The 25,740-nt window shown below is 38.1% G+C and overlaps 1 protein-coding gene across 6 annotated transcripts in view; it reads left to right on the plus strand.

The window, feature by feature from the left end:
* HLCS (holocarboxylase synthetase) overlaps positions 1–25,740 on the plus strand; it is a 122,171-nt gene that overhangs the window by 17,640 nt on the left and 78,791 nt on the right. For all 6 annotated transcript variants that reach the window (XM_064647096.1, XM_064647097.1, XM_064647101.1 and 3 more), the window contains one exon: positions 20,595–20,866. In XM_064647096.1, the coding sequence (XP_064503166.1) occupies positions 20,595–20,866 (272 nt within the window). The remainder of the gene's footprint in view (positions 1–20,594; positions 20,867–25,740) is intronic.

Genomic DNA, 25,740 nt, shown 5'->3' on the forward strand with positions numbered 1-25,740 from the left:
TCCTGGAAAATCTGTGTCTTTTTGCATCACTGTGATGCTGTTATTGATCCCATCCAATCTGTGATGCTGATTGATAAAAATCTGATTATTAAGAGTTTCAGATCTTCCTGTCTTGATATCTTGGGTGGTTCCTTTTACAATATAATTTTTAGCTGCTTCTGAGGGGTGAATTGGATTTTTTTTTCTTTTTCTCCTTAGGATGCACATTTTGAAGTTTTAGTTGCCAGTTGCTAGGGTTATTTTGCTAGATATAGCAAAAACTATTATTAATTTCCAGTTTATATGGTTTCATACCCAGTTTATAGGTTAAAATCCCAGTCCTGCTGCGTGGATTAAAAAAAGCCAACCAAATATGGGCAGCACTGGTATTATTATTATTATTGTTATTATTGTTATTATTGTTATTATTGTTATTATTATTATTATTATTATTATTATTATTATTATTATTATTATTATTATTATTATTATTATTATTATTATTATTATTATTATTATAGCTTTGAAGTCAAATAAAATTATCTGAGTAAGGGATGGTCATGTCCATCTTTGGGAGGTTTAGATCTTACCATGTAGAATTATGACACAACAGAGGCAGTGTTTGAATTAATATAAAGCAATATAAAATATATAATTATATATATAATATAAGAAAGGCAGTATATATAATATAATACATTTGGATATATATATGATTTAATATATATAAAGCAATATAAAGCAATATAAAGCAATATATAATATATAATTATATATTATATAAGAAAGGCAGTATATATGATATATATCTTATGTATTTTTATATATATATAATTTAATATATATAAAGCAATATATATCAATATAAAGCAATAGATAATATATAATTATTTATTATATAAGAAAGGCAGTATATATAATATAAATCTTATGTATTTCAAAATATATATATAAAATTTAATATATATAATATATAATTTATTTAGCTCCAAATATATAATTATATATTATAAAATTTTATATATATATATATATCATATATGAAAAGCAGGTCTCCAGGTGGTGGAAAGTTGAGTTAAATCTGCACCACTTGATGTCAAATGTAATTTTAGAGGCAAGTATTGATATGGAAACACAGCTCCTTTTTCTTTTCTTCTTCCCTTGCTCTGGTGTAAAGCAGTTGAGCAATTATTTATTTCCAGTTTATAGGGTTTCATTTCCAGTTTATGGGTTAAAATCCCAGTGCTGCTGTGTGGATTTAAAAAAAGCCAACCAAATATGGGCAGAATAATAATAAAAATAAAAGAATAATAACATTATTATTATTATTATTATTATTATTATTATTATTATTATTATTATTATTATTATTATTATTATTATTATTATTATTATTATTATTATTATTAAAATTCAACTGAAGTTATCTGAATAAGGGATGGTCATGTCCATCTCTGAGAGATTTAGATCTTACCATACACAACAATAGAGGCAGTGTTTGAATCAATATAAAGCAATATATATATATACATAAAAATATAATATAGTTATATATATAAAATATAAGAAAGGCAGGTGTATATAATATGTATCATATATTTGTATATATATAGTTATATATAATTATATATATGATATATATCATATATTATAATAAAATATATATAATGAAATATATTATATATAATTATATATATACAAATATAGAATTACACACTATATAATTATGTATATATTATGTAAGAAAGGGAGGTTACTTGCTGGTTAAAATTTTAATTAAATCTGCACCACTTGCTGTTAAGTGTAATTTTAGAGGTGAGTATTGATATGGAAACACAGCTCCTTTTTCTTTTCTTCTCCCCTTGCTCTGGTGTAAAGCAGTTGAGCAGATTTTAGACTTGCCCAGTGCTGGGGAAAGGAAATTCTGTGTCACTGTGGTGGAGGCTGAAACCAAAAGGGGATCCCAAATCCTCTTGTCTGGCATCCATATGTTCAGTGGCAGCTTCAGCCATAGAGATCTGATTTTTAATGCAGCTTTGCCTTTTAAACACTCCAATATTTGCTTCTTTCAGCCACCTTAAAGGATAATTTTTCAGACATAAACACCAGGATTGGGTTTTATTGCCCTGAGTTTCAGCAGAACATCTTCTGGGTTTCAAAACCAGGATTTGCCTCCCTGAAGAACGGGAGGGGTTTGGCACAATTGTGATTATTTCCACACATTTTGCTCGTCTGAAGCATCTTAAAACTTGACTGTGAACTCCTGAGGCTCCAAATTCACTGTTTTTTTGAGTAACTCAGTAGCTGCAGCACAATCAGAGCTCAGTGGGAGCAGATTTACTTGTCTTGAGCTGCAGTTTGATTCTGTTCTTAAATTCCAAGTCCATTGTGTCAGCCAAGAGAGTCCAAAGTTACTTTATCCTGAATAAATCTTCCTTTGAGGATGGGAAATCTGAACTCTCAGCCAACACTGCAGTGGGACCCACATTTCAGGGTGCATTTGGAGACAATTCTCTCTGAAATATTTCCATGCATGTGTATTGTATTGGAATATACGATATTCCAATATACAATAATACAATATACAATATTCCAGTATATGCAAATACTGTATTGGAATATTTCTATTTGTGTGTATTGTAGAACTTGGGATTCAACTTGGGAAACTTTAAATTTTTTTTTTAAAAATTCCCCAATTAAGGGATAGTTACATCGAAACTCCAAAGTCTTCTTTTTATTGCTATCCAGGTTTTTTTTGTTTACAAGTGAACCAAAAATGTATAATCTAAAAAAAAAATAGGAGATTTGCTTGTTTTCTCTTATACCATCCTCAAAGCATAAGCATCATCCCTGCCTTTTTTAGCCAGTAGGACAAAAAACAAGAACCCTTTGGAATATTTACTCCAGAAAGGAGATTTGCTCTTTGCTCTGGCTCAGAAGTCACTTAAGAGCTGAGAAAAACCTTGAATGAAAAATAGACCCTGTGAGAGATCTGAATAAATCACTGATAAATAGTTTGTGTCTAACATTTTTTTTTTTTACTTTTGTTAATGTATTTTATTTATTATTTGAAATGAACAGTGCCAGAAATCTTTATCTGTGCTTGAAAACTTTTCCCAGTTTGTCTCTTAGCTAGGTATGAAAATTATGGCAAAGTTGCTTCACAGGGGGGAAAAAAAAAGTAGATACAGCAATGAAGGTGCATCTGTACCAGTAAAAATGGGTATTTGCTGAAGCACCTTGTTGTTTTTGGGAAGTGGATTTAATGTGTGACACATGAAGAGCTCTTTTTGGTTTAAAAGCTGTTTCTACCAAGCTGGTTGTGCATTTGGGAAGCCACTGCCACAGGTAGGATGATGCTTCTCTTAAGTGGCTTTCTGTAGAATTTACCTTTCCCTTAAGCCAAGGATTGATGACAGTGCTATCAATTTAAAATATATGTGATTTAACTCCAGGGATTTAGGGGTTTTTCCTTGATAAATCCCGAGTTATTTGTTGGCTTGCAAGGCTTTGAGCTGCCTGTGTGTGAGCAGCAAGGGTGGGTTTGCATTGGCTTGTTTTGTGTTCTTCTCCCTCCCCCCCTCAACTTGACTTTTGTTTCTTCATAACAAAAATTTGCAAGCCCAGAAGAGTCACAGAAATCAGAAATCATAAACTAAACTGATTTAAATGTTGCCATTCATGGAAAAGCTCCTTGTATCAAGGTCTGGATTCTAATAATTCTAATTATTCTAATAATAACCCCTGCTGTTTGCTGGTGTTCTTTGTGTGTTCTTTGTGGTTCTGAAAGGAATTGTTCTCTGAGGGGATGTTTTTTGACAAGTCTGTAGCCCCTAAAATAATGAAATTGTGGAGGGACTGTCTCCTAATTTAACAGTTCAGAGCTCTCTTGGCCTGGTTCTTGTATCTCAGTGATATTTCCTCTTGTACCTCAGTGAACAGTTTTGTGACACTTGTCATAGAGTCACCTATTGACAGAGGTGGGATAAGTGCTGAATATTTTAGCTCATCTTCCTTCCTTCTCCCCAGTCTTCTGTTACTCTGCACACCTTTGTTAGTGTTGTTTCCTGTTAGAACTGCTGGTTCTTCAGTAGAATTTGTCAACTTTGGGGTTCCAACAACTTTGTAGAGGTAAAAGCTTAAAAGAAGCTGAGTTTGTACAGCGAATTTTGTAACACAGAGTCCAGAGCAGGATGATTTTCACAGGTAGTTCTGTGCCAAGGCAGCCTGTCAGTATTCCCTGGCAATAGAGAATCAGAATCACAGGATCATGGAATCATCAAGGTTGGAAGAGACCTTCAAGATGATCCAGTCTCACTCTCACCCAGCACCAACAGAATCACCCCTAATCCATGTCCCCAAGGGCCACATCCAGACACCTCTGGGACACTCCCAGACACAGGGACCTGTCCTCCCTGGGACATTTATTCCAAGGCTTGAACACTCTGGCAGGGAAAAATTGTGATCAATAATCTCTGATCTGGACCTCCCCTGGTACAGTTTGAGGCCATTCCCTCTCCTCTTTCCCTTGGACATGGCAGCAGAGCCCGACCCCCCTCCCTGCCCCCTCCTGTCAGGGAGTTGGGGAGAGCAATGAGGTCCCTCCTGAACCTCCTCTTCTCCAGATAAACCCCCCCAGCTCCCTCAGCTGCTCCTCACAGGACATGTTCTCCAGCCCCTTCCCCAGCTCTATTGTCCTTCTCTGGACATGCTCCAGCACCAAAAAGTCCTTTTTTAAATTATCCTTTTCTTGATTCTCTTCAGATACCAAGAGTTTGCTTGGGTCAGTGAGGGTCATTAAATGGACACCTTGCCTTGAAAAACTGGTTTGTTTCTGAAAAAAAACTTCTGCCTGTGCTGCTGAGAAGCATTTAACTGGTCCAGTTGAGAAAGGAGAGAGAGATAGAGAAGAGAAGGTGTGGGAGATCACAGAATCACAGGATGGTTTGGGTTGGAAGGGACTTGAAAGCTCATCCAGTTCCACCCCCTGCCATGGGCAGGGACATCTTCCTCTATCCCAGGTCGCTTCAAGCCCCATCCAGCCTGGCCTTGGACACTTCCAGGGATCCAGGGGCAACCACAGCTTCTCTGGGCATTATATTAAAATCACTGGGAATCTCTGTTGCTCCCAAAATCTGGATGCAGCTCCAGCTCCTTTAGTGAGTGGAAGGTGTTTGCCACCAGGGGACACTTCTGAGCTGGATTTCAAGAGAAAAACTGAGGAAGGGATGGAAAGCATTTTGTGCATAGTGTGTTGTATATAGATTTGCATTAAAATATCTTTGCATGTTTGCAGCAACTGCCCTGTCTAATATTTCCCTCAATTTTAAAATGGCCTTTGAAATTCCACAGGAATCGATGGCATGTAGTGTCAGGATACAGTAAAACATTTCCAGTTAAGAAATCTTGATCAGAGATGAAGGGACCTCCAAATGTGGAGCCAAGTAATTCCAGGTGGTTGCTAAAGATACCTTTTGCTTTTTTTTGTTGTTTACATTCAGGGAATATTAGCCATTTATTTGGGAGAGAGGGAAAGAGAAATCTGGCAAATATTCCCTTTATTTTACATTTCTCTGCTTAAAACTGTGTTTTCCTTCTTTCATAATAGCAGCAAATGTGCTGTTTCTGTTAAACAACCATAAAGCACATTTGTAGGCACATAATAATGACTAGCATTCTTAGGTTGCATTATGGTTTGTAAACAACTTTTTGGCCGTGTATTGATTCAATAAATGTTTCTGAGGATCATTTGGAAAACGCAGGAAGCTTTGAGGACTGAAAGAAAATATCTTGTTTATAGCAATCTCCATAAAAAGGGTCTTTATGCTGCTGTGAGAACTAAAAGTTAATGCCTTTTGTACCGAGCAGCATTTAATCTTGGTGCAGAGCTGCCTCTGATATGAAATTATTATGTGCTGGCCTCTGCCCAAAGTGCCACTCATGGAATTGGATTCTCTCATGTTTCAAGGCTGGCTTCGAGTCAGCGTGCATGATACTTCACAACCACTTTCTTCACCAGGCATGTTCCTCCTGTGCTGTCGAGAATGGAAAATTTTATTATCCCTCCAGAATGGCTTATGTAATATATATTTAAAACGTTTGTGATCTCGGCGTTCGCGTCTTCTGCTGACTTCTCGCTCTCGAAATGACAGAGAACAAGCATCAGGGCTGAGGATTTCTGGAGTGTGGGTTACTCAGCACAGCGTTGCTGGCCAGAGTGTGAGGCTGAGTTTTCTTAGTTTCAGTTTATCTTGGAGTTTGCAGTCGGAATCTCAATTTTAAAAAGTCAAACCCGCCGCGGCAGAGTAACCCAAACTCCCCCTGGCTCCGTGTCACGCTCTGCCCCTTGTGTGAAGGCCGTGATTGAGGTGGGTTTTGTTTCAGGGCTCCAGAGTTGTGACTGCTGAACCCTTTGGGCTCGGGGCTCCGTGGAGCAGATGGGTGATTTTAGGGAGCAGGAATCCCTGAGCTGTGACAGGCGCTCCGGCGATGCCGCGGCCGTTTGGCTCCTTCGTGATGACCTCACCGGCAAAGATCTGACAAAAGTGGAGGATTTCCAAGCAGAAAAAAAAAAACAAAAACCCTCGAGGTTCCCTGACTGTCGGTGGGGCCTGCAGCTAATTTATGGAAGTGAGACTGGGAGAATGAGAGCAGGCTTGGCATCAGCTGGAGCCCTGCGAGATGCTATCGGGTTACCATTGCTCAGAAATGACGAGACGTTTCCACAATGGGAAATTGTTATGATGGTTTGTCTAACAATTTCATTAGGGCTTCTTTTTGTAGCCTTGCTTGTAGGCAAATGGTGGCCAGATGACTTGATTATCTATATTTTAATTAAAGGGAAAAGCTGAATAAAAATATGTAACCGGAGAGGAAATAGAAGCGTCTTCTTATATTGCTCTTCAAAAACGATAAAACCACCAACTTTAACTGCTTTTGAAAAGTGCATTTACAACACTGAGGGCTTCTAAATATATATTTTTTAACTTTTGACAATTCAGGTATGCAGTTCTGTTATCAGAAAAAACAACACAAAGCTCGTTATTTAAGTTAATCAAGCTGCATTTATTCTGGAAAATTGAGATGGGAGTTTTTATTGGTTTAAAAGACATGATGGTGTTCTCAGAGTTTGTCACCGAAGAAGATAAAGATTTATAAAAAAAAAATTGTCAGGTATGATTTGTATCAGCAGTTGATGGGGAAGGGACTGACTGAGAGATTCTGGTGTGTTTATCATTTGACAGTTCATTTTAAGAAATGATTTCTGACAAGTTGAAGAAATCAGGAAATTCCAGGTGCAGAGGGAATGGAATCTGGCATGTGACTATCTGGCTGACATTGTGCAGTTCTTATAGTGAAAAGCTGATTAAAGAACAGCTGTTAGCTTAAATCAGAAAGTTTGTTGGAGTTTCTACTGAAACTTTTCTGTGAGAGCCCTTTTTCTTTGGGTTGCAGTCGGTGTTCACAACGAGCAGAGCATGTTCCAGTTTAATAAATCACTGTGCTCACTTGGCACTTGTGCTGGTGACATTAATGACAAAGGATTTACATGAATATCCAGGCAAGGTTTTTCTCAGAATCAAAAAAATAATTAAAAAAAAAGAAATCACAATACATCTTGTTCTGTCTGTTTTCATGATATGTGTGTTTTTCTCCTGCCACTAAAAGTATCCTCTGTAAAACTCCCATCAGGGCAACCTGTGTTCTTAGTCAGATTCTACTGAGCTGTTCTTCACAGGATGACATGATTTGATTTTAAGAATTTCAGCTGATTTTCTCTCTGCCAGCATTTCCTACTGCAGACACTAGAGGATCCACAGCAGGGATGAAGTTTGGTGCTACATCTCTATACTTACATAATTCTAGACACACATTTGTGTAAGTCTGTGTATATGTGTGTTAATATGTATATTTTTTAAAAATCTATATAAAATTTTACTGTATTAACCACACTGGCAACCTCAAGTTTCAGAAATTATCTTCTTTCTTTACCCCTTTTCTTAACAAATGCACAAGGTAATAGAAATTATGCAAGTGCCCCAGGCCTGGAGGACATGACTGGCCCTGGAGAAGAACCCCAGCCCTGAGAAAAGTTGGGATGAGAGTTATCCATGGAGTGTGTAAATCAGAGCATGCTCCTTGACTGATGGGGATAAGAACTTTTTTTTTTTTTGGGGGGGGGGAGAGGAAAAATGCAGGAGGAAGAGCTGGTGGATCTGGTCTGATACCAGATGAAAAAGCAGAGACTGTGTGGGAGGAGGAGAGAGGGGAGTGGGGCAACAGCTGAAGAGGCAGAGGTAAGGAGCAAGGCTTGAACATAGAGAAAACAACTTGATTTTGCTGCATTTTCTAGCATTCCCTACAGCTTCTGGTTGTTATGATGCATATCTAGTAATTTTAGCTGTAAAATCTGTGCTGCTTCGGGCTGCCTGTTTCACTAGGATGTAAGATATGAGACAACACTGGATTTTTACAGCTTGTTTTATTGAGAGTCATTTTCCTTATCTAGTGTGTATTGTTTCTCAAGTATGTCCTAAATTGGGCTGTTGAACTTATTTAAGAAATGTTTTAAGAACTACTTCAGAGAACATTTCAGAATATACTTCCTAATTTGTAAAAACTAATCAATATATAATTAAAACAATTGTTAAAGCCAACCTTTAGCAGGGTCAGTATTAAGGAGATTAGTACAGTCTGTCCCTACTTGTTTTAACATGGGTAAGAATCTCTACTGCAGTTTAAGAGGAGAATTACAATAAATTCATTTATTTTTTGCACATGTTGAGAACTAAACTTTTAAGTTGAGATCATATAATAACCAGAGTCTTTAGAAGTGGGTCCCTGCACTGAGTCTCAAAATATTCATTCAGCAAACAACCCACATCTACATTTTTAACCAGCTTTTTGCCCTTCAATGTAGACTTACTCTAAAGTGAATTCCATGTCTGAACAACTTCAGAGAGAGAACCTAAATAAAGATAAGGCCATTTTCGTTTGCTAAGGGAAGGGAGATTATGGATAGAAAGTTTATTACTGAAGAGTTTACTTATGGCTCTTTTTTTTTTTTTGTCATATAGTTTTTTGATGTTACAGTTGCAACAAAGGAATTGCTCATGATTTCTTTGTAACTTACCATTCAACTGATGAAGGCAGGTCATAAATGGAAAAATTTATATTATTCTCATAAAAATTATTTGAAAAGAAGAGCAACATTCAGAACTGGAGAAAGTGTATCACCCTGTGCTTTAAAGAACTGTGCCTGGATTCTTTCTGCCTGTTTTATAAAACCAAGTTTTAGGAACTGAAGGATCCTCAGAGTTATATAAGCTGGAGAGAACTGTTTTGTGGGAACACGTCTCGGCATTTCCATGGAGCCAAAATGGATGCAAATGAATTCCAGGAGGTTTTTCTGAGATTCTTTTGCGAGATAAGGAAAAATAATTGTGTTTCGATGCACGATTGTCAAGATTTGACTAAGAAATCACATATGGCATGTTTTGACTTTAGAACTCCTTACACGAAGCAAGCAATTACCCATGCATTTTTCTGGGCTGGAAGACAGGCTTTGCTTCTTTCCAATATGGAATTGTTGGTGTTACGACCAGTGCATGTACCACAGCTACTTGACAGGAGCAGCAGCTGCAGGGAGAACTTTTATCTAGTTAGATTTCCTTTTTTTTTTGTATTTTACGTGTTGGTATCTTAGTACAATGTATTGGGTGATGGAAAAGAAAATACAGTGACTGAAAGCAAGTTCTTACTCTTATTTTTCTGCTCCCTGTACAGAGAGAGGAGCACTTTCCCAAAGTTACCATGAGCAGTATGGGCTGCAAATTATTATGAATATTTGAATTGCTTATTTGAGTTCCCGAGGTTTTGTTACAGATCCCTGAAAACAATTTAAAGCTGAACTTCCTGGTTTTAGAATCCTTCTGTCACTATTTTAAACGAGCCTTTGCGAGTTGGTATCGGGGACATTTTGCAGTCATGGGGAGCTTTTCCTTCTGCCTCTTTCAGCCACAGGTAACATCTGGGAAGGAAAAAAGGTTGGATTTGCTGTGTCAGTCCAATGGGGTGTATCAATAGACAGAAAGGATAAGGATGTGCTTTTGTTATCTCTGCAGTAGTTTACTTTTGGAGGTGGAAGGGAACTTCTACTCTAAATATTTCCAAGCTTTTCCCTGTCCTACATGATCCACTTTTTCTAATTAGCAGTCCAGGAATAGCAGATTAGACATTTTTGAACTGCAGTAAACCTTAATATGATTATTGCCACCCTTATTGCTCCACACAAAACAATTTCTCTATCTGTTCAAGATGTTTCTTCCTCTTAGAAGTACTTGATAATTTCCTGGTAAAATGTTATTGTCACAGCCACTGTCAAATTCCTGATTTTTTTTTTTCACTAGTTTGACAAAGGGAAAGCACATATCAGACTTTAAATTCAATATTAATTAATAAAATCAAAATTGATTACTTTGCTCTCAGTTTTCTATTTCCCCAGCTATTATTTTCAAGAAACAGACCCAAATTGTTCTTATTTAACCAAGGATAAATTAATCACTAGATGTCACAGATTGATATGTATTTTATCTGTTTCTGTAGTTTGGTGGAACTATTCTGGAAATGCATTTTAAACTCTTTTTTTTTTTTTTTGCATTTTAATACTGATAGAAATAATCCCTGACACTTTTTCCCCTCAAGATAATTTGTTTTTAAAAGTTAACCCTTCGGTTTGGGGCTGTTAATTAAGGACCTTCAGCGAAGATTTTTCATATTTAATCAGTTAAAAGTTCATCTTTGGAGTGGCTGGGTGGTAGAGCTGAAAATTTCAAACCTGTTGTAACACTAAAAAGAAAAATAGCCAAGGTCTGGTCAAGAGAGTCTTAAAAAAATGAGGGCTAAGATGACAACTATTCAGACTAGACTTCTTAAGAAACTGGCCAGAATGAAGCTTTGAAAGCTTTTATTTCCTTGCCTGGATTAATACTAAATTTTAGTGGGAAAAGTCACCTTTTTCAGGTGTTTTATTCACTTGAGTCTTAAAAAAAAATGCAAAAACCAAGTTTCTGGGCATTGTGGTTAGATTTTGTTAAATGAGTGTTGTCCTGTTCTCCGTGAAGCGTCGCCATTTGTACGAACTTACTGTTTGAAAGCAGGAGAGCACGAATGTCCCTGAGGACAGAAACAGGTGGTTGTCCTCAGGAGTCAGGAGACTCCAAAGTCCTTGGGAATGAAGAATGTGCCATTGTCAGAAATTCCCCTGTTTGAGCCTGGTGACCAATTCTCAGGCGCTGCCTCGGCCTCACATCGCGTTCGTTCGCGTCTTTGAGCGCCCTGTTTCCCAAAGTCCCTCCAAAAGCCCTGAATTTTAGGCATGAGCTTTGACTTCTGCTGTGCTTTCTGCAACACTGGTGCTCAAACGTGGTCTTGTGGAGCAGAAACTTGTGGTGTTTGTGACTTGAGTAAAGCCCCAGCGTCAAATCCCGATGAGGGTTCGTCTCGATAAATTTCTGCCTTATTCCTGTGAGGGTGAAACATGTTCTATATCCACCTTAAAAGGATGTAAATTAAATTAATTAATAATTTCTTCATGAACATAAATTAATAAATTAAATTTGGGGTATTTTTTTCCCCCCTTTCTCCCTGGCAGTTGGACAAATGCTTTTGGGAGCTCCTTCTTGGAGCTGCCTGTGCCTCAGGACCCTTAGAACTACCTAAGGTGTGGTGTAGCTTTGGCTCATCATCCTTTTGGGTTTTCCCCCCCCCCCCCGAGGAAAAACTTTTTCCTCTTTTGCTCTGAACGATTTTTTTTCCATCCCAGCTGAAAAAAAGTAAGTGTTAAATCTGAGAAGGCTGAAAAAGGGAGAGAAGAATTGCAACGGGTTAAAAACCACGCTGCTGGGATAACTGTAGGTGTGATTTGTATCACCCCCGTGGGTTTTAATGCTTTTCCCTATGTTTTGTAAGAAATATTTATTAATTTTCTGATAAACTGAGTATTATTGAAGCTTCTTTCAGAGTTCTCTGTGTGATATCTAAGTTTTACTCTGCTGCGTAGGAAGAATTTTTGAAGCACGAAGCTTAACTTTTGTGATACTCTGCTAAATAAGAAGCAGTGATTTACTTTTGGGGTTTTTTTACTTTTTTTTTTAAACAATCCCATGCTGTCAGGTTAATTTTTTTTAGGACCCTTGGTTAGCAAGGAGGTCTTAAGTGAAAGTTAGTAGGTGTTTAGCTTAATACTGGTTTTTGTCTTCGGAGTGGGTGTACTATAAATAACACACCAAGTATGTTCTTGCCATTATAGTGTATAAAATGAGTGTTCTCAAGAAATCCTGCCTTTCTAAGATGTTCCTTTCGGCATCTTTTTGTAATTTATAAACTATTATGTCAACCTGAGTGTGTTTTAGTAAAGGATTATAAAATTTATGGTACATGTTGAACATCAGCTGTGCAGCTTTGGGGACAGGGCTGTGTTGTAATCCCCAAGTCGTGGGACATGTGAAAACGTGTTGTGGTTTCACCTTAATATTTCACAGACGTTTCTTTAGCTCAGAAAACCCCTCCAGTTGTGACAGAGTTGGGAGTTCTTTCTCAGAAGAGGCAAAAAACGAGGTACAGCTGAAAGCTTGGAGTTTAAAGCGTGTTTTGCAGCGCTGAGAGGAGAATCTTTGGCTCCTGTTCTGCTGTTTCATATTCATGAACACTAAATTCATTCACATTTGATGTGTATGACCCTGTTGAGAGGCAAAACAAACCTGATGGAAAACCTTCAGCTAAGAATTGTGTATTATCAGTGCTAAGAAAAAATATTTTTCTTGGGGTTTATTTACTTAACTCATTCTACTACTAATTCCAAGATTTTCAACAAACAATTTTATTCTCAGTTGAGGGTGAAAAAAAAAAGTTTGGTACCAAATAAAAATACTATTATGTGATAGCTGTTATACAGAGCCAGCTTTACCAGCTGAATATATTGCATCTAATTTATTGCCCTATTAGCTGAGAACAAAATTCTTCTGTATTTTTTTCCTAGTCAATACAGAATACTTTTGAGAGTAATTTAATATATGTGTGTACAGCATTTAGGGTTAGATTTATATCTTAATTTATTCTTTCAAACATGACTTTGATTATATAATTTTTTTTAAAAAAACACACTTTAATATGCATAATGCCCAGATTTTAGTGCAGAAGTGGAATGTCTTTTCCTTTCTGCCTGGTTTCTCCAGGCTTATTTTTAGCCCAGTTGCACAATTTGCTGTGCACTTTCCTTCAAAAAAACAACAACAATTTCGTTACAAAGTAGGTGTCACGAAGAATTAAAGGCTTGAACTGTAATTTATCACACCTTTTTCTGGTAGGATAAATCAACACCTCCCAACCCCTCTGATTTATCAGCCTTTTGGAGAAGTGTTACATCGTGATGTTATGTCAAAGGTGGACCTTGTTCTTCTTGATCCTTTACCCTCCCAGTCAGATTTATAGTCCGGGGCAGCAAACGTGCCCCAATTACTGGGCTGGTGTGGGACCAGTTCACCTCTCATGGGTGCTCATGTGCTGTTTAATTCCTGAGACTGAAAGCTACAGACTGTGGTAAATGAGATTTCGTCCTGTGATTTTTAGTGTCCTTTGCTTCAACCTAAAAACTTTATTAGGGATTTACTGACTCGGAGCCTAAACCTGCTTTTTCGACTCGTGTGACACGTCGAGGGTGCATTTGTAATATAGGTGAATATGGATCTAACTTGGAGTTAATAAAATATTTAAGAACATTTTAATATAACTCTTCGGAGATTTTGGGGTTTTTTTAACCATAAAACACGAGCTGAATTTTAAAGAACTTTCTGTTTTTCTTAGAAACCTCGAGCAGGTCTCAAAAATCAGCGCGAGCCACGAGGAATTAGTGCAACGTTATAAAATGCTGCTTCATCAAATTAAGGAGTTTTTGTTTAAGTAGAACCCCCTGGCCTTTTGGGATGGAACATGGTTCCCTTTCCTATGCCATGGGGTTTTTTTTCCACAGCCATGGACGGCCCCGGGTTTTTTTCACAGATACGCTTTCAGCTCTGGATGACGTTTAGCCTTTGACCCAGGCACTTTCTTACAATAAACAGTTTGTTGATGAGAGCAGCTGCTGGGAAGATTGCTTCCAGACTGTTCTGCTGCAGCTGAGGAAGGGAAGGGAAGGAAAATCTGGGATGCACCTTACGGCGTCCTCCTCGTTCCTCTGCTCGGCTCCGCTTCGCGTTGAGCGCCGAGCACGGGGGCCGTCGGCACCTATTCCTGCCCTCCTTGTGCCTTCTGGAAACCCAGTTCCCAAGTGGAACACTCTGCTAGAGCCGAGAGAGATACAGATATAAAAAAACCAGACCACAATTGATTTCTTTCTCTATTGTTTTTAACCTGTTGACGGCATTATTTTCTCTACAGAAAGCAACGTCTTGACTTGTTTTTCGTCACTCGGTGGATTCTCACCTGGGCCCTGCAGCCTGTTCCTAGAATGGGCTGCTGCACGTTGGAGAAATTAATTTTCTGCCTCCATAGAGTGCTTTTTTAAAGCTAAATTTGATTTTGGATTCAGGTTTAGGCACGGATTTGTGAGCGGTTGCTGGACATGTAGTTTGGGAGTGGGTTGAAATCTAAGACGCTTCAAGTTGAAAGGAATGGAACTGCAATGAAAAGGATAAGGATACTTTGCAGCACTTTGTTAAAGATATTTCCCCTTTTTTTGGATGAATTATTCCATATATCACTTGGGAAAACGGATCCACTCCTGTCTGGGGCTGTTTCTACTCCCTGTAGTGCTGAGATGATGCGTTGTGTTTATGTAATGCAATACTTGTTTTTAAAAACCCACTGAGGTGTGGAGACAAAAATAAGGCTCTTGAATAAGTCTCTGGAATAATCTTTCAGCTATGATGAGCTTTTTCTGCCTCTCTTGAGAAAGTACATCACAGACTAAAGTAACCACCCAGACCACAAGGGACTCCTAAAAATCTGGTTGGTCGTGAATATAAAAAAAGTTACCAAACCCTCCCCTTCCGTGTTTTGCACTATATCTCAGTGTAGGAAATATAAAAATATTATTAATAAACTGAAACAGATTTCCAAGCTATGCAGTATCCTGAGAATGCACAGCAAGTATCAGCCAAGTAACTGCAGTTCCTGAGAACGTGAAATGGGAACGTGCCTCGGTTGTGGGACAGTAAAATCTTTATGAAGTTCTTTGGGCGATGGGGAAAGGAGGGAGTGGAGAACTGGGGGTTTCTCTGCTTCCCAAGATTTTTTATGCTGGGAACTAAAAACACCAGTCGTGAAAATAATGGCCCTCTGAACGGAGTAAGAGACTCACAGCTTCTCCCCCTGAGCTGCTTCTCAGCTAAAACGTCTTCCTTGTAACAAAATATGCAAACCAAGTGAAAATATTATAAATAGTCTGAAGAGGGATTGAAATCAGCCAGTGGGACTGTGGAGGGAAACTCAATTTTTATCCATTTCCTTGAACAAGGACTGAACTTTGAAGTTAATTGTAGGCAGTTAATGTTAAAAGAGTTTTTTATATGTTTTCTGAGAATAAATTCTAGTCCTTCACGTGTTTCAAAGCAGATTTTGAATGTGCTGTAAGTAAGTTTTGTAGTCAGAAGATCTATTTATTCTTGTTGTTTCAGTTGTTACAAAATCCATCTTCAAGCTTACACTTAACTCTAGAAGAGGAATTATTCAAGGCTCAGGGTGTGAATGTGTAGTTTGGCAACGTTATTACATATTAATGACATCTGAACAGCATTGAAACTATTATATCTATCTATAATATCTGTAATTTTGTGATATTAGATATGTAGTAATATCTAATACCTGTTCTTCATCTTCTTTCAGTTCCTCTGTGATCACCTAGAGATGATTTTCTTTCTTCCTCTGATCTATCAAGTTTTTCTGGTTTTTTTTTTCCTCATTCCTATGGTCTTTTCCTGAGGAGAAAGACACTGTACTGGGTCTCCCTTGCTTTTAAAACAAAATAATGCCTTTCAATGAATGATTGTAGTAAATTTAACACTTACAGAACGTTTTACAAAGCCTCAGTAAAGGGTAATATAGACATGTAGGGTTCAACATGAATGAGGATTGTATAGAACATCACATTTTTCCTGCATCTCCTGTACATTTACAGGAAGGTTTTTTTGGTGATGTGAAATGTTTATTTACTCTTAGTGTTTTTCCATATTTTAATGTGGATTTAATTTTCCATGTGATTTAATCAGTCCATCAACTGGTAATATATGAACCAGTGCATCACCTGCAAACTTTTCTCAAGTACAATGAAGCAAAACTGGAGGTAATTCATTGGAAATTATTACATTTTATGCAAAGGAAGGAGAAAAGTTGTTCAATTGTGTTCTAGATATGTACCCAGCAAGTGCATACTTGGCCTTACTTACTCAACAAGCACAGCTAAAGTGAAGTATTACCTTATAATCACAATATGGAGTCTTCAAGTAGAGCATGAGTGGTTAAAACTGTCTCCTTTTCCCTCCCAAGAAAGGGGAGAGCTGATGTCTAATGTTTGTTTTATGGCACTATATTTTTAGCTTTCATTTGGTTTTGCCTCCACGTTTTTAATGGAAACCAAATGAATTTAGGCTGTGCCTGAATTTTGTCTTAACAAAGAATTCCATTGATACAGAGTTTAAGACCCATCAGAGTTTGGTAGGAAAGAGCAGCTCCTAAACATGCCCAGTGAGAGAGATCTTTGCATTTATCTTTATGTGGATCTGAGCATACAGATAAAAATAAGAAAATACATCAAAATCCTACGTATACAAACAGATTGTAAGAATAAAGTCTTGGGTTTGGGCTTATTTTCCACCATTATAACTGGAATTTTGTGTGCTTGGTGCATAAGTCTCATTGTTTGATAGAGCCCAGGTGCAAATAAAATCTTCTCCATGAGGAGCTGTAATTTGGTGTTATTTTATACTACAACAGGGAAAGGTTCACAGGCAGCTGGGTTTTGTCTCCCATGTCTCCCTCTTTTCTCCTCCTTGTTCAATCTCAACCCTAAGTGAGGGAAAAGCGAAACTAATGATTATGAAATTAAAAAGAATTTTAAACAGCAAAAGAAAACTTCTGCTGCTCTGGAGCAGTTTCTTCACACACCTGACCAAGCTCTTAAAATCACAGCAAGCAGATGTTAAATCATAAACAAAATACAGCTTTTACTCTTCCTTCTTTATGTTACAATTACCACACTGACCAATTTGTGCTGGAGGAGCTGAGGGTGGGTAGTGGCTTAACTTTCTGTGTCTGTGAAGCTATTGAAACTGCATTGTGCTTTTACCATTTAAAATAGGGGGAGAAACATTTTCTCATTGTGAATATTAAACTTCTGGTTGAATATTTTTAGCTGTGAGAAGCTGATTAACTCTCCTGTATCCAAGTTGTTTGGTTGACATGTCAAATTTCATTCTTGCTTTGAGAAAGAAGGGGAAAGCCTTTGCCTTTGGGAATGTACATGAAAAAAGTGTGGGTTGGAAAAAAAAAAGCACAACTACAGTTTTATAGGAAATAGTGGTCTTAACCTGAAGGAGGGCAGGGTTAGATGGGATATTGGGAAGAAATTCTTCTCTAGGAGGGAGGGGAGGCCCTGGCCCAGGTTGCCCAGAGAAGCTGTTGCTGCCCCTGAATCCCTGGAAATGTCCAAGGCCAGGTTGGAGCAACCTGGGCTGGTGGAAGGTGTCCCTGCCCATGGCAGGGGGATGGAAAAAGTTGATCTTTAAGGTCCCTTCCAACCCAAACCATTCCATGATTCTGTTATTCTGTGAAATTAAATTTGGCTTGACTTTAGTTCTCCCACCCCAAACTGATGAATAACAATTTCAGGAGGTATTTGTGCCACCCTAAAACAAGTGTAATTATTACATTTACAAAGGGTGAAAGCGATGGGGTGGGCAACACAGATTTTATAGGATTGTGTGTGTGAGTAGCTGCACTCACTGTCAGTATTTGAACACAAAAGAGCTGCAGCTTCTTGGGTTCCACAATCATGTAAAGCTTGTACCTGCATCTTTCAGGGTTTAGATAATTCTGGATTTTCAGGGAAAGCAGTGGACAAGGAATTTGGGTGTTTTCTTGCCTGCCTGGACACACCTGGGCTGGCCCCAGAAGGTTCCTGACCCAACCCTTCTCGTTGGAGTGGCCACCAGAGGTTGCTGCAGAACGGCGGATGCCGTTTGGAGTAGGAGAGGTTTTGGAATTCCAGCTGAATCCTCAGTTTAAAAAAAATCACACAGTTCAGGTTCAGACACGAATTTATTCCTTTTCAGTGGAGTTGAAGCAGAGGTTAACCCTGTTTCTTATATAAATTTATTTCATTGAGTAATAATGTACTTTTCTGTGTGCCTCTATAACTGTGGGGACTACAACCCATCCATGTTGTGAAGGAAGTTCTTACAGTAAAAGTTAATTTTTCTAGTGTGTATTTGACCAGCACTTGAAACTTTGCTTTGTTGAAAATGTAAACCCCCTATTTTCTTAACAATTTTTAAAAATCCCTGTCCTTGATTACGAATTCCTTGTGTTTGTATTTTTGCTCAGCTCAGTAAGCACGTGGACGCTGTGGGGAAAAAATTAGCTTGATAGTTATACACATATAACAATTCCTAAATGGTTCAGTACGTGTTAGAAGCAAGAAAATTAAATCAAGGAGCAAGACTAAAAACTATGAGGAAAAATCACTTGAAAGAATATAGTAAAGTGTGTATATATATATATGTATATATATATATATAAGTACAAATATGCCACTTATGACTGCATATATGATTGAAATTGTGTGGCATATTTGTACTAATGTAACATCACACATAAATAGATGCTCTTTTTCTCCTTTAAGAAATTATTTGCTCTTTTAAGAAATTATTTTCTGCTGAGAAAATTTCTGGATTTGAAAAACAGGCATTTTCTGATTAAGTAGTTTTTCCCTGACAAAAACAAAAGCTGTAATTTTTCTAAATGTGGGATATTACAGCCAATAAGTTGCTGTGTGTATGTGAAACAAGTAGGATAATGTGTGAAGAATTTGTCAGCAGTCTGTCAAAACTCTGGTGTTCCACTGAGGGAAGGAACAAGTGCTTCAGGCAAATCAAGTCAAAGGAATGCTCACAAAACCTTTAATTATTATCACATCATCATTTATGATGTATATGCAAAAAAAAAGGGAAGGGAAGAAAATATTTAAAGCATATTTTATTTAAAAAGTTAGAGTTCAGATGGAGCTTTAGAAAACCAAGAAATGAGAAGTAGTTTCTCTATAATTACAGTTTAGTTACTGAGTCACTCTGAGGTTGTCCTGGGGCTTAGAAGTGATGGAATTTGGGAAGAGAACCTTCCTTTCTTTGTATCCTTCTCGACTACTTGTGCTGCAAAGCAGCCCCTCTGCTGACACTCAGCACACAAAGGACGTCACAGGAGCAGCAAGGTCCCTGTGAAATTTGAGAACATGCAGCTCCTGAGGGTGGAAAAATCCGTAGAAAGGTGTTAAGAGCAGGACTTGCTTCTCTCATTCCTTCCTCAGGTGTAACAGCGGGATGTGGAAAATCGGAGTCATTCCTTGGATAGATAACTGTTTGGAGGAAGTTTGCTCTTAGTTTGTGGTTTGTGGGTTTGAAAGAGTTGGGCTGGAGCTCTGAGGCATCTCCTTCAGGGGCAGGAGAGCTCAGTTCTGTCCTCAGCACTCACAAAGGGAATGCTCATATTCCAGTTCCCAGATACGGCCCTAAATGGGAAGGAGGGGAATGTGTTTGCTTAGAACTTTTTAATTTAAAAATCACAGGTTTTCCCCTTAAAATTTTGAGGGCAGAAATCCTTAGTGAATTATTTTCAGTGGAATTGAAACCATGAGGTTTTTTAATGGTTTCATTTATCACAATAAAGGACAACTTTGACTCTAGGACAGCTCTCCGAAATTTAAGCTATGAGAAGTCCCAGCATCTGTGTTTGTGGGCTCTTAAATTTACAGTTTCCAAAGACAGGGTAAACATTTCACATCGAATTTATCAAAGTAGAATTATTTATCTCCAGAAGGAGCTCTGTGAATGTGTGACAGTTGTTTCTGGGGTGCCACTACCCAGGTAATAATTGTAGTAAACCATCCATTAGCTGAAGGTGTGAGCCATTTGAGCAGGTGTTCTGCTGAGGAGTCAGTAAATGCTTTTCTTACCTGCTGCTTTATCCTTCAAATCCAGCTTTGGTGATGGACTGAAGGGCTTCTTCCAGCAAAGAATCTCAGCATGCTGAAAAACCTGCATGATAGAGATGAATGTGTGCACTCCAGGCTCCAGGAAAACCACTACAAACCCTCTTATAGGGAAAAATTAAGCTTAATTAACCTGCAAACGAGCATGATCTCAAGCCTGGGAGGACAACACCAAGTAGTCAGGCCAGGCTGGACTAGAACAAGCAGCAGAACTTGATCTTTGAAGCTGAAATGGGGTTAATTTTCCTGTTTGGAAGTAGAAAACGATTGCTTGGATAAAAACGTTCTCGGAAAAATGTTTCTACGCCTCCACGTGGGGGGAAATCTGTATTTCTCACTTTATTTCCCTCACCTGCAGGAAATCCACCTTGCTTTCCTGAAGTGGCTGGAGGGAAATGTAGATGCTGAAGGATTAAGGGCATCCAGCAAGGTGTCCCTTAAATTCGTGTCGTCCTGTGACTCCGAAGCGGAGGTGACTCCGTCCCTCATGCCGGTGGTCACGGAGATGGGAAGTTTCTCCTCGGAACATTTCAGCCTGAAGACGTACCAGCAGAACCTTCAAACCAAGAAGCTGGGCAAGATTCTGCTTTTCACTGAGGTTACCACCAGCACAATGAACCTTCTGGATGGGTAAGAGAGAGATCTAGACCATCCCAAATTAGCTTTGCCGTCAGGGATTCCCGGTTACGGTAACGCGAGATGTTCGGAAAGAAACTGGACGCAAAATGAAACCTTTGTGTTCACAAAATATTGATTTGTGATGTATAAAATACTGAGCCATAAAGGGTGGGAAGATCTGAGCGTGACAACTTCGTGTTTGGGAGTGGAGTTTAATCTTTATTCTTCTTGCAAAGCATGAACATCACTGGGAAAGTTTGAGGTGATAAATAAGCACGTTTGGAAGTTTAAATGCATTTCCTGGCACAAGTTATTTCCTAGTACAAGTTATTTTCTGGTACAAGTTATTGTCTAAGCTAACTATTTGACAAAAGTAGTACCAAGGAGATTTTGTCCTTAATTTTAGCATTACTGTTTTCTCTCTTTTGCTGAAAATGTCACTGAAACTTCAGTGGTTCGTTCGGGTTTTTAAAACGTGGATTAGGGGATATGGAAGAAGTTCTTTCATCATCACACAGATGCCCCTTGTGAATGAGTTGTGGGATACCTTTGAGAAGATTGTTCTTTAGAGTTTAAATGGGATTAAGTGATATGAAAATCACAGCTACTAAATCTCAGGCTGGAGGCTGTGTACAAAGGCTGCACTGTTGTGTTTCATGGAAGTCTGATGGAAAAACCTGTCTTTGGGAAGTTGTTGCTCTTCAGGACAGATTATTCCATGAGTGTTTCTACCTGTAACTTCTCCCAGCAGTTGCTTTTGAGTATCAATACGTTGGCAGAAATTACAGATGAATTTTACTGGTGAAAAATAATAACCCCGGGGATTTTGGTTTGGATTTTTTTTTTTCTTTAATAGCATCATTGGTTAAATCACCTTGATTGTTGTTTTAACTGATGAGTTAACCAGCAATAATGGCTTTAGTTCTCAGGCTGAGAACCTGAACTGTGAGGCTGATATAAGTTACAGAATATGCCTTCTTGCAAGTAATAAAGGTGTTTTGTGATATAGGCACACAACATCTGTGAAGGAGTTATAAGAGTATTTAATTAAATTAGTTTGTAGTCTTGCAGAAATTACAAATGATAATTTGTGCTAAAATACTGCAATTTAGAGGCACACATTAAATATTGTTGCTGTCAAATTCTGCCAATCCCCTTCCCCTCATCTACATCCTCATCCTGCAGCTGGTTTTGCAGTGGCTTTTGGAGAGATACAGACAGGGCAGTTTTAAATATCAGCAGCTAAATAGGGCCACATCTGACCAATTTATGTGCAATTAATTACCAAGGAAAGCAAGAGAAGTGGTCTTGGTTTTTCAGTGACTGCAGAACCTTTACTCCCACGTATTTAAAGGTTGCTTTTTCACATTAAGTTTTCCAAATATAACGAAGTGCTTACAGATGTAGGTCTTCAAGATTTTCCCCATCATGGTGAGGCTTGAATAGTTGGTTTTCAGGTAAGTTGGAAACCAGAAGTCCTGGCTCTAAGTAGTTTATACTGGGAAGATGGTCCCAGGCAGATTATAATTGGAATTAAAATTATTAATTTACTAATATTTTATATTAAATTTATCTTACAGAAAGACCTTTGTTTTAATAAGTTAAGGTATTTTTCTTAAGTATTGTGGTCGATGTTATTGTAAATACTTGGTTGTCATGAATAACAGAATAATGGAATCCATGTGATTTGCAGGTCAGTGAAGACCCTTGAGTCTTAGATGATAATATTTCATAAATATTTCATAAATACGAATATCTTAGATGATAACATTTCACTAGAAATCGATGCAGAGACCTATTAGATAATTTTTATTCAGAAAAAAAAGTTGTCAGGTTTTTAAGGTGCTTCCAAATGAACCCATCTGAATTTGTTAGGATGTGTGCATGACACTTGTGTCTAACTGGCAGTTCTGAGTGAAAGGAAAATGTATTTCAGGAAAAAAAGATACTGTTTGCTTGAGTAAAAACTCAAGTTACCCATCGATCCTTCGCAATTCCCCCCAAAAAATTGCAGCACTGCCTTTATATAATCATATATTGCATGAGAGACTCTCAAATTTGGCCAAGTTTTGAGGGTTAAAAATATGATAGAGACACCTCAAGAACTTAATGAATGTGATTTGTCATAAATTTAGCTGAGAAATTGTTTAGTGGACGATAAAAAAATTCGGCATTAAACACGATAAAAAAAATTCGGTGGATTTTCCTTCCACCGACCGAGTGCCAAACTCCTGCCTCCCTTCCCACTCCCCCAAAAACCTTCGTGCCCCCCCCCCCAAAAAAAAAAAAAAAAAAGAAGAGATGGAAGGAGAAAAGGGGGCTGGAACTAATTTTATGGCTGAGCAACCTCACAGTAGAGAAACAGCCGGAGCCTAATAGGGGTCTTTGTCTGCGTTTCCACCCTGGCTGGTAACGTGCCAGTCAAAAGTCAAGCAGGAGAAACAGGTGGGAACTATTAGACCTGTCATAAAGTTTGAAAAATTGATTCTGGAGGCCCAGGGAATAGATTGGACTTGACAGTGTTGTCCTAAAGATTCTAAGGGAAAAAAATTCTGTCGTTTAATTTGGGAGCCCTTGATTGTTCATTAGCTCTCCAGATGGCAGGTCGGGGTGGTTTGAGTATTAACTGTACTATCCCTGGCCTGGATTTGGGTGTCCTGAGGTAACAACAAGCTGGGAATTCACCTGGAGGTACCCCAAAAATTAAATGGCATCCGCTTCGTTGTCAATTAAAAATTTGTTTCAGTGTCATCTGGTTTTAAAGGCTCGATGTGGTGGTTTGAGACCCTCAGAAATCTAAATTTCCAAGTTCAAGCCCCCTTCCCACAGTTTGCCCCAGTGTGAGGAGGGTTTTCAGACAAAACACAACTACTCAGCACTGGGAGAAAGGGAAAATACAAGGTTTATTTACATACATGCATATATAGGTAACAACTTAGCTATCACTTCTACAATGAAATAATATATTTACATTAGATTAAATTTCTCTTTTTCCTTCAACAAGAGTCCAAGAAGAAAAAGAAGAAAAGTCCTCTTGCCACTACATTAGATAAGTCTCTCCTTTTCTTCCACAAAGAGTCCAGGAGAAAAAGGAGAGGAAGTCTTTTTTCAAGCTACAGTTCTTCTAAATTAAAAAGATTAGAACCTTGGCTTTTTTTTTTTTTCTTTGTAAGGAAATTCTTTCTGCAACTTTCAGAGCCCTTTTCTTCCCAGGTATTTATCATGATGCCACCTGAGCAGGTTGATCTTGCCTCTCTCTGTGTCTCCTCTCCTCAGGGCACCCCTGGGATTGTGGATTTTAGGATGAAACCCTTGTTTTCGAGGCTGTGTCTGGTAAAGTGATACAAGAGTTCCATTGCACAGACATTCCACTCACAAGGCTGGAGATTAATACAGAAATATTTCTATTTCCAGTCTTTCTACCTGCTCTAATTGGCTGGAATGGCTTCACGAGCATTTCATTAAAAAATAAATTCATTAGATATAAATTTCAGTTTTATTCTTTATCTTCTATCCCGTTTCAATATTTTAGTTGGCAGAAAATTTGATTTATACATGATTAAGCCAGCATGTGATATATTCTCTATGAAATGCTATTGTGGATCCCCTTTCCCCAATATTTAAGAAGGACAAAGTGCTGTTGTTGGGAAGAGTTTGACACAAAACCGGTGAATTTTAGTGGAAGTGAAATGTGGAATGAGGTTGCTTTCATAATTGCTGAATAGGATATTTAAATAAAATGTCAGCTTAGAATAAACAATTTCCAAACAGTTAAAATATTTAGAAAAAAAAAAAAAGAAAATCCTTTACATCATCAGTGCCCTCTTACTTTTCTGGCTTCATATTGTTGGACTTTGAAAAATTAAACTATGGCTCTAATTTTGGCAGGTGGGCATTAGGACTCATTTTATTTTAAAACTCTTGTTTTATTGAAATACAGATGCTGCTAATGCAGGTCTGGGTTAAGTAAAAATAGGGTTTAATTGAAGGAGATTGGAATGGCACTCCAGAGGCAGAAGCAAACAAGCTGAGGTTGACAAACTCTGTTATGTGCTGGGTGATTTTTAATTTGTTTTTCAAATCCTTGTGATGTTTTAATCTGTGTAAACACTGGGCCCTGTGCTCAGTCATTCCGGGCACCTCGGTGATCTCCTTTATTTTCTGTTTAAACCCTATTTTTTAAAGAACAAATTTAAAATCATTCCTGGCTCTGAGGGTGGGGAGACCCTGGCACAGGTTGCCCAGAGAAGTTTTGGATGCCCCTGGATCCCTGGAAGTGTCCAAGGCCAGGCTGGAGCAACCTGGGCTGGTGGAAGGTGTCCCTGCCCATGGCAGAGGATGGAAAATGACCTTTAAGGTCCCTTCCAACCCAAACCATTCCATGATTCTTTGATAATATTTGTATTTTAGCATGGTCAGACCATCCAAGTGCATTAATAGTCTGCTAAAATGAGTGTTTTAACTTTAACAGTTCGTATAAATTAACCCCTTACACCCTTCACCCTCAAGAATTCTGGTCAGGGAGCTGGAGAATTCCATGGTGTGCAGGAAGGATTCTTCCTTGATGGAAAGGTCCCTTTCTCTCAGGAAATAGGCACTGAATATTTAAAAAACAGGTGCATTTGAACACTCTACATATTTTATACTTAATCTCTTCTACAGCCACATAACCCAAAATATTTTGTCTGTTTGGATAGAGAGTGCGGAGAGCCCTCGAAATATTTATATTGCCTTTAAAAGTTTAGATCCCTTGATTTTGTTTGTATGTTAACCTTTAGGGTGGGAAGGAATGCTTTGCATGATGAATGTCTAACCAAAATCCCAAAGTTAGGTACTGATGGCAGTAGACCTGCTCTTTAATCTTACTTTCCTTGATATAAGATCAT

Source organism: Pseudopipra pipra, chromosome 2 (genome assembly GCF_036250125.1).
Source record: "Pseudopipra pipra isolate bDixPip1 chromosome 2, bDixPip1.hap1, whole genome shotgun sequence".
Taxonomy (NCBI): Eukaryota; Metazoa; Chordata; class Aves; order Passeriformes; family Pipridae; genus Pseudopipra; species Pseudopipra pipra.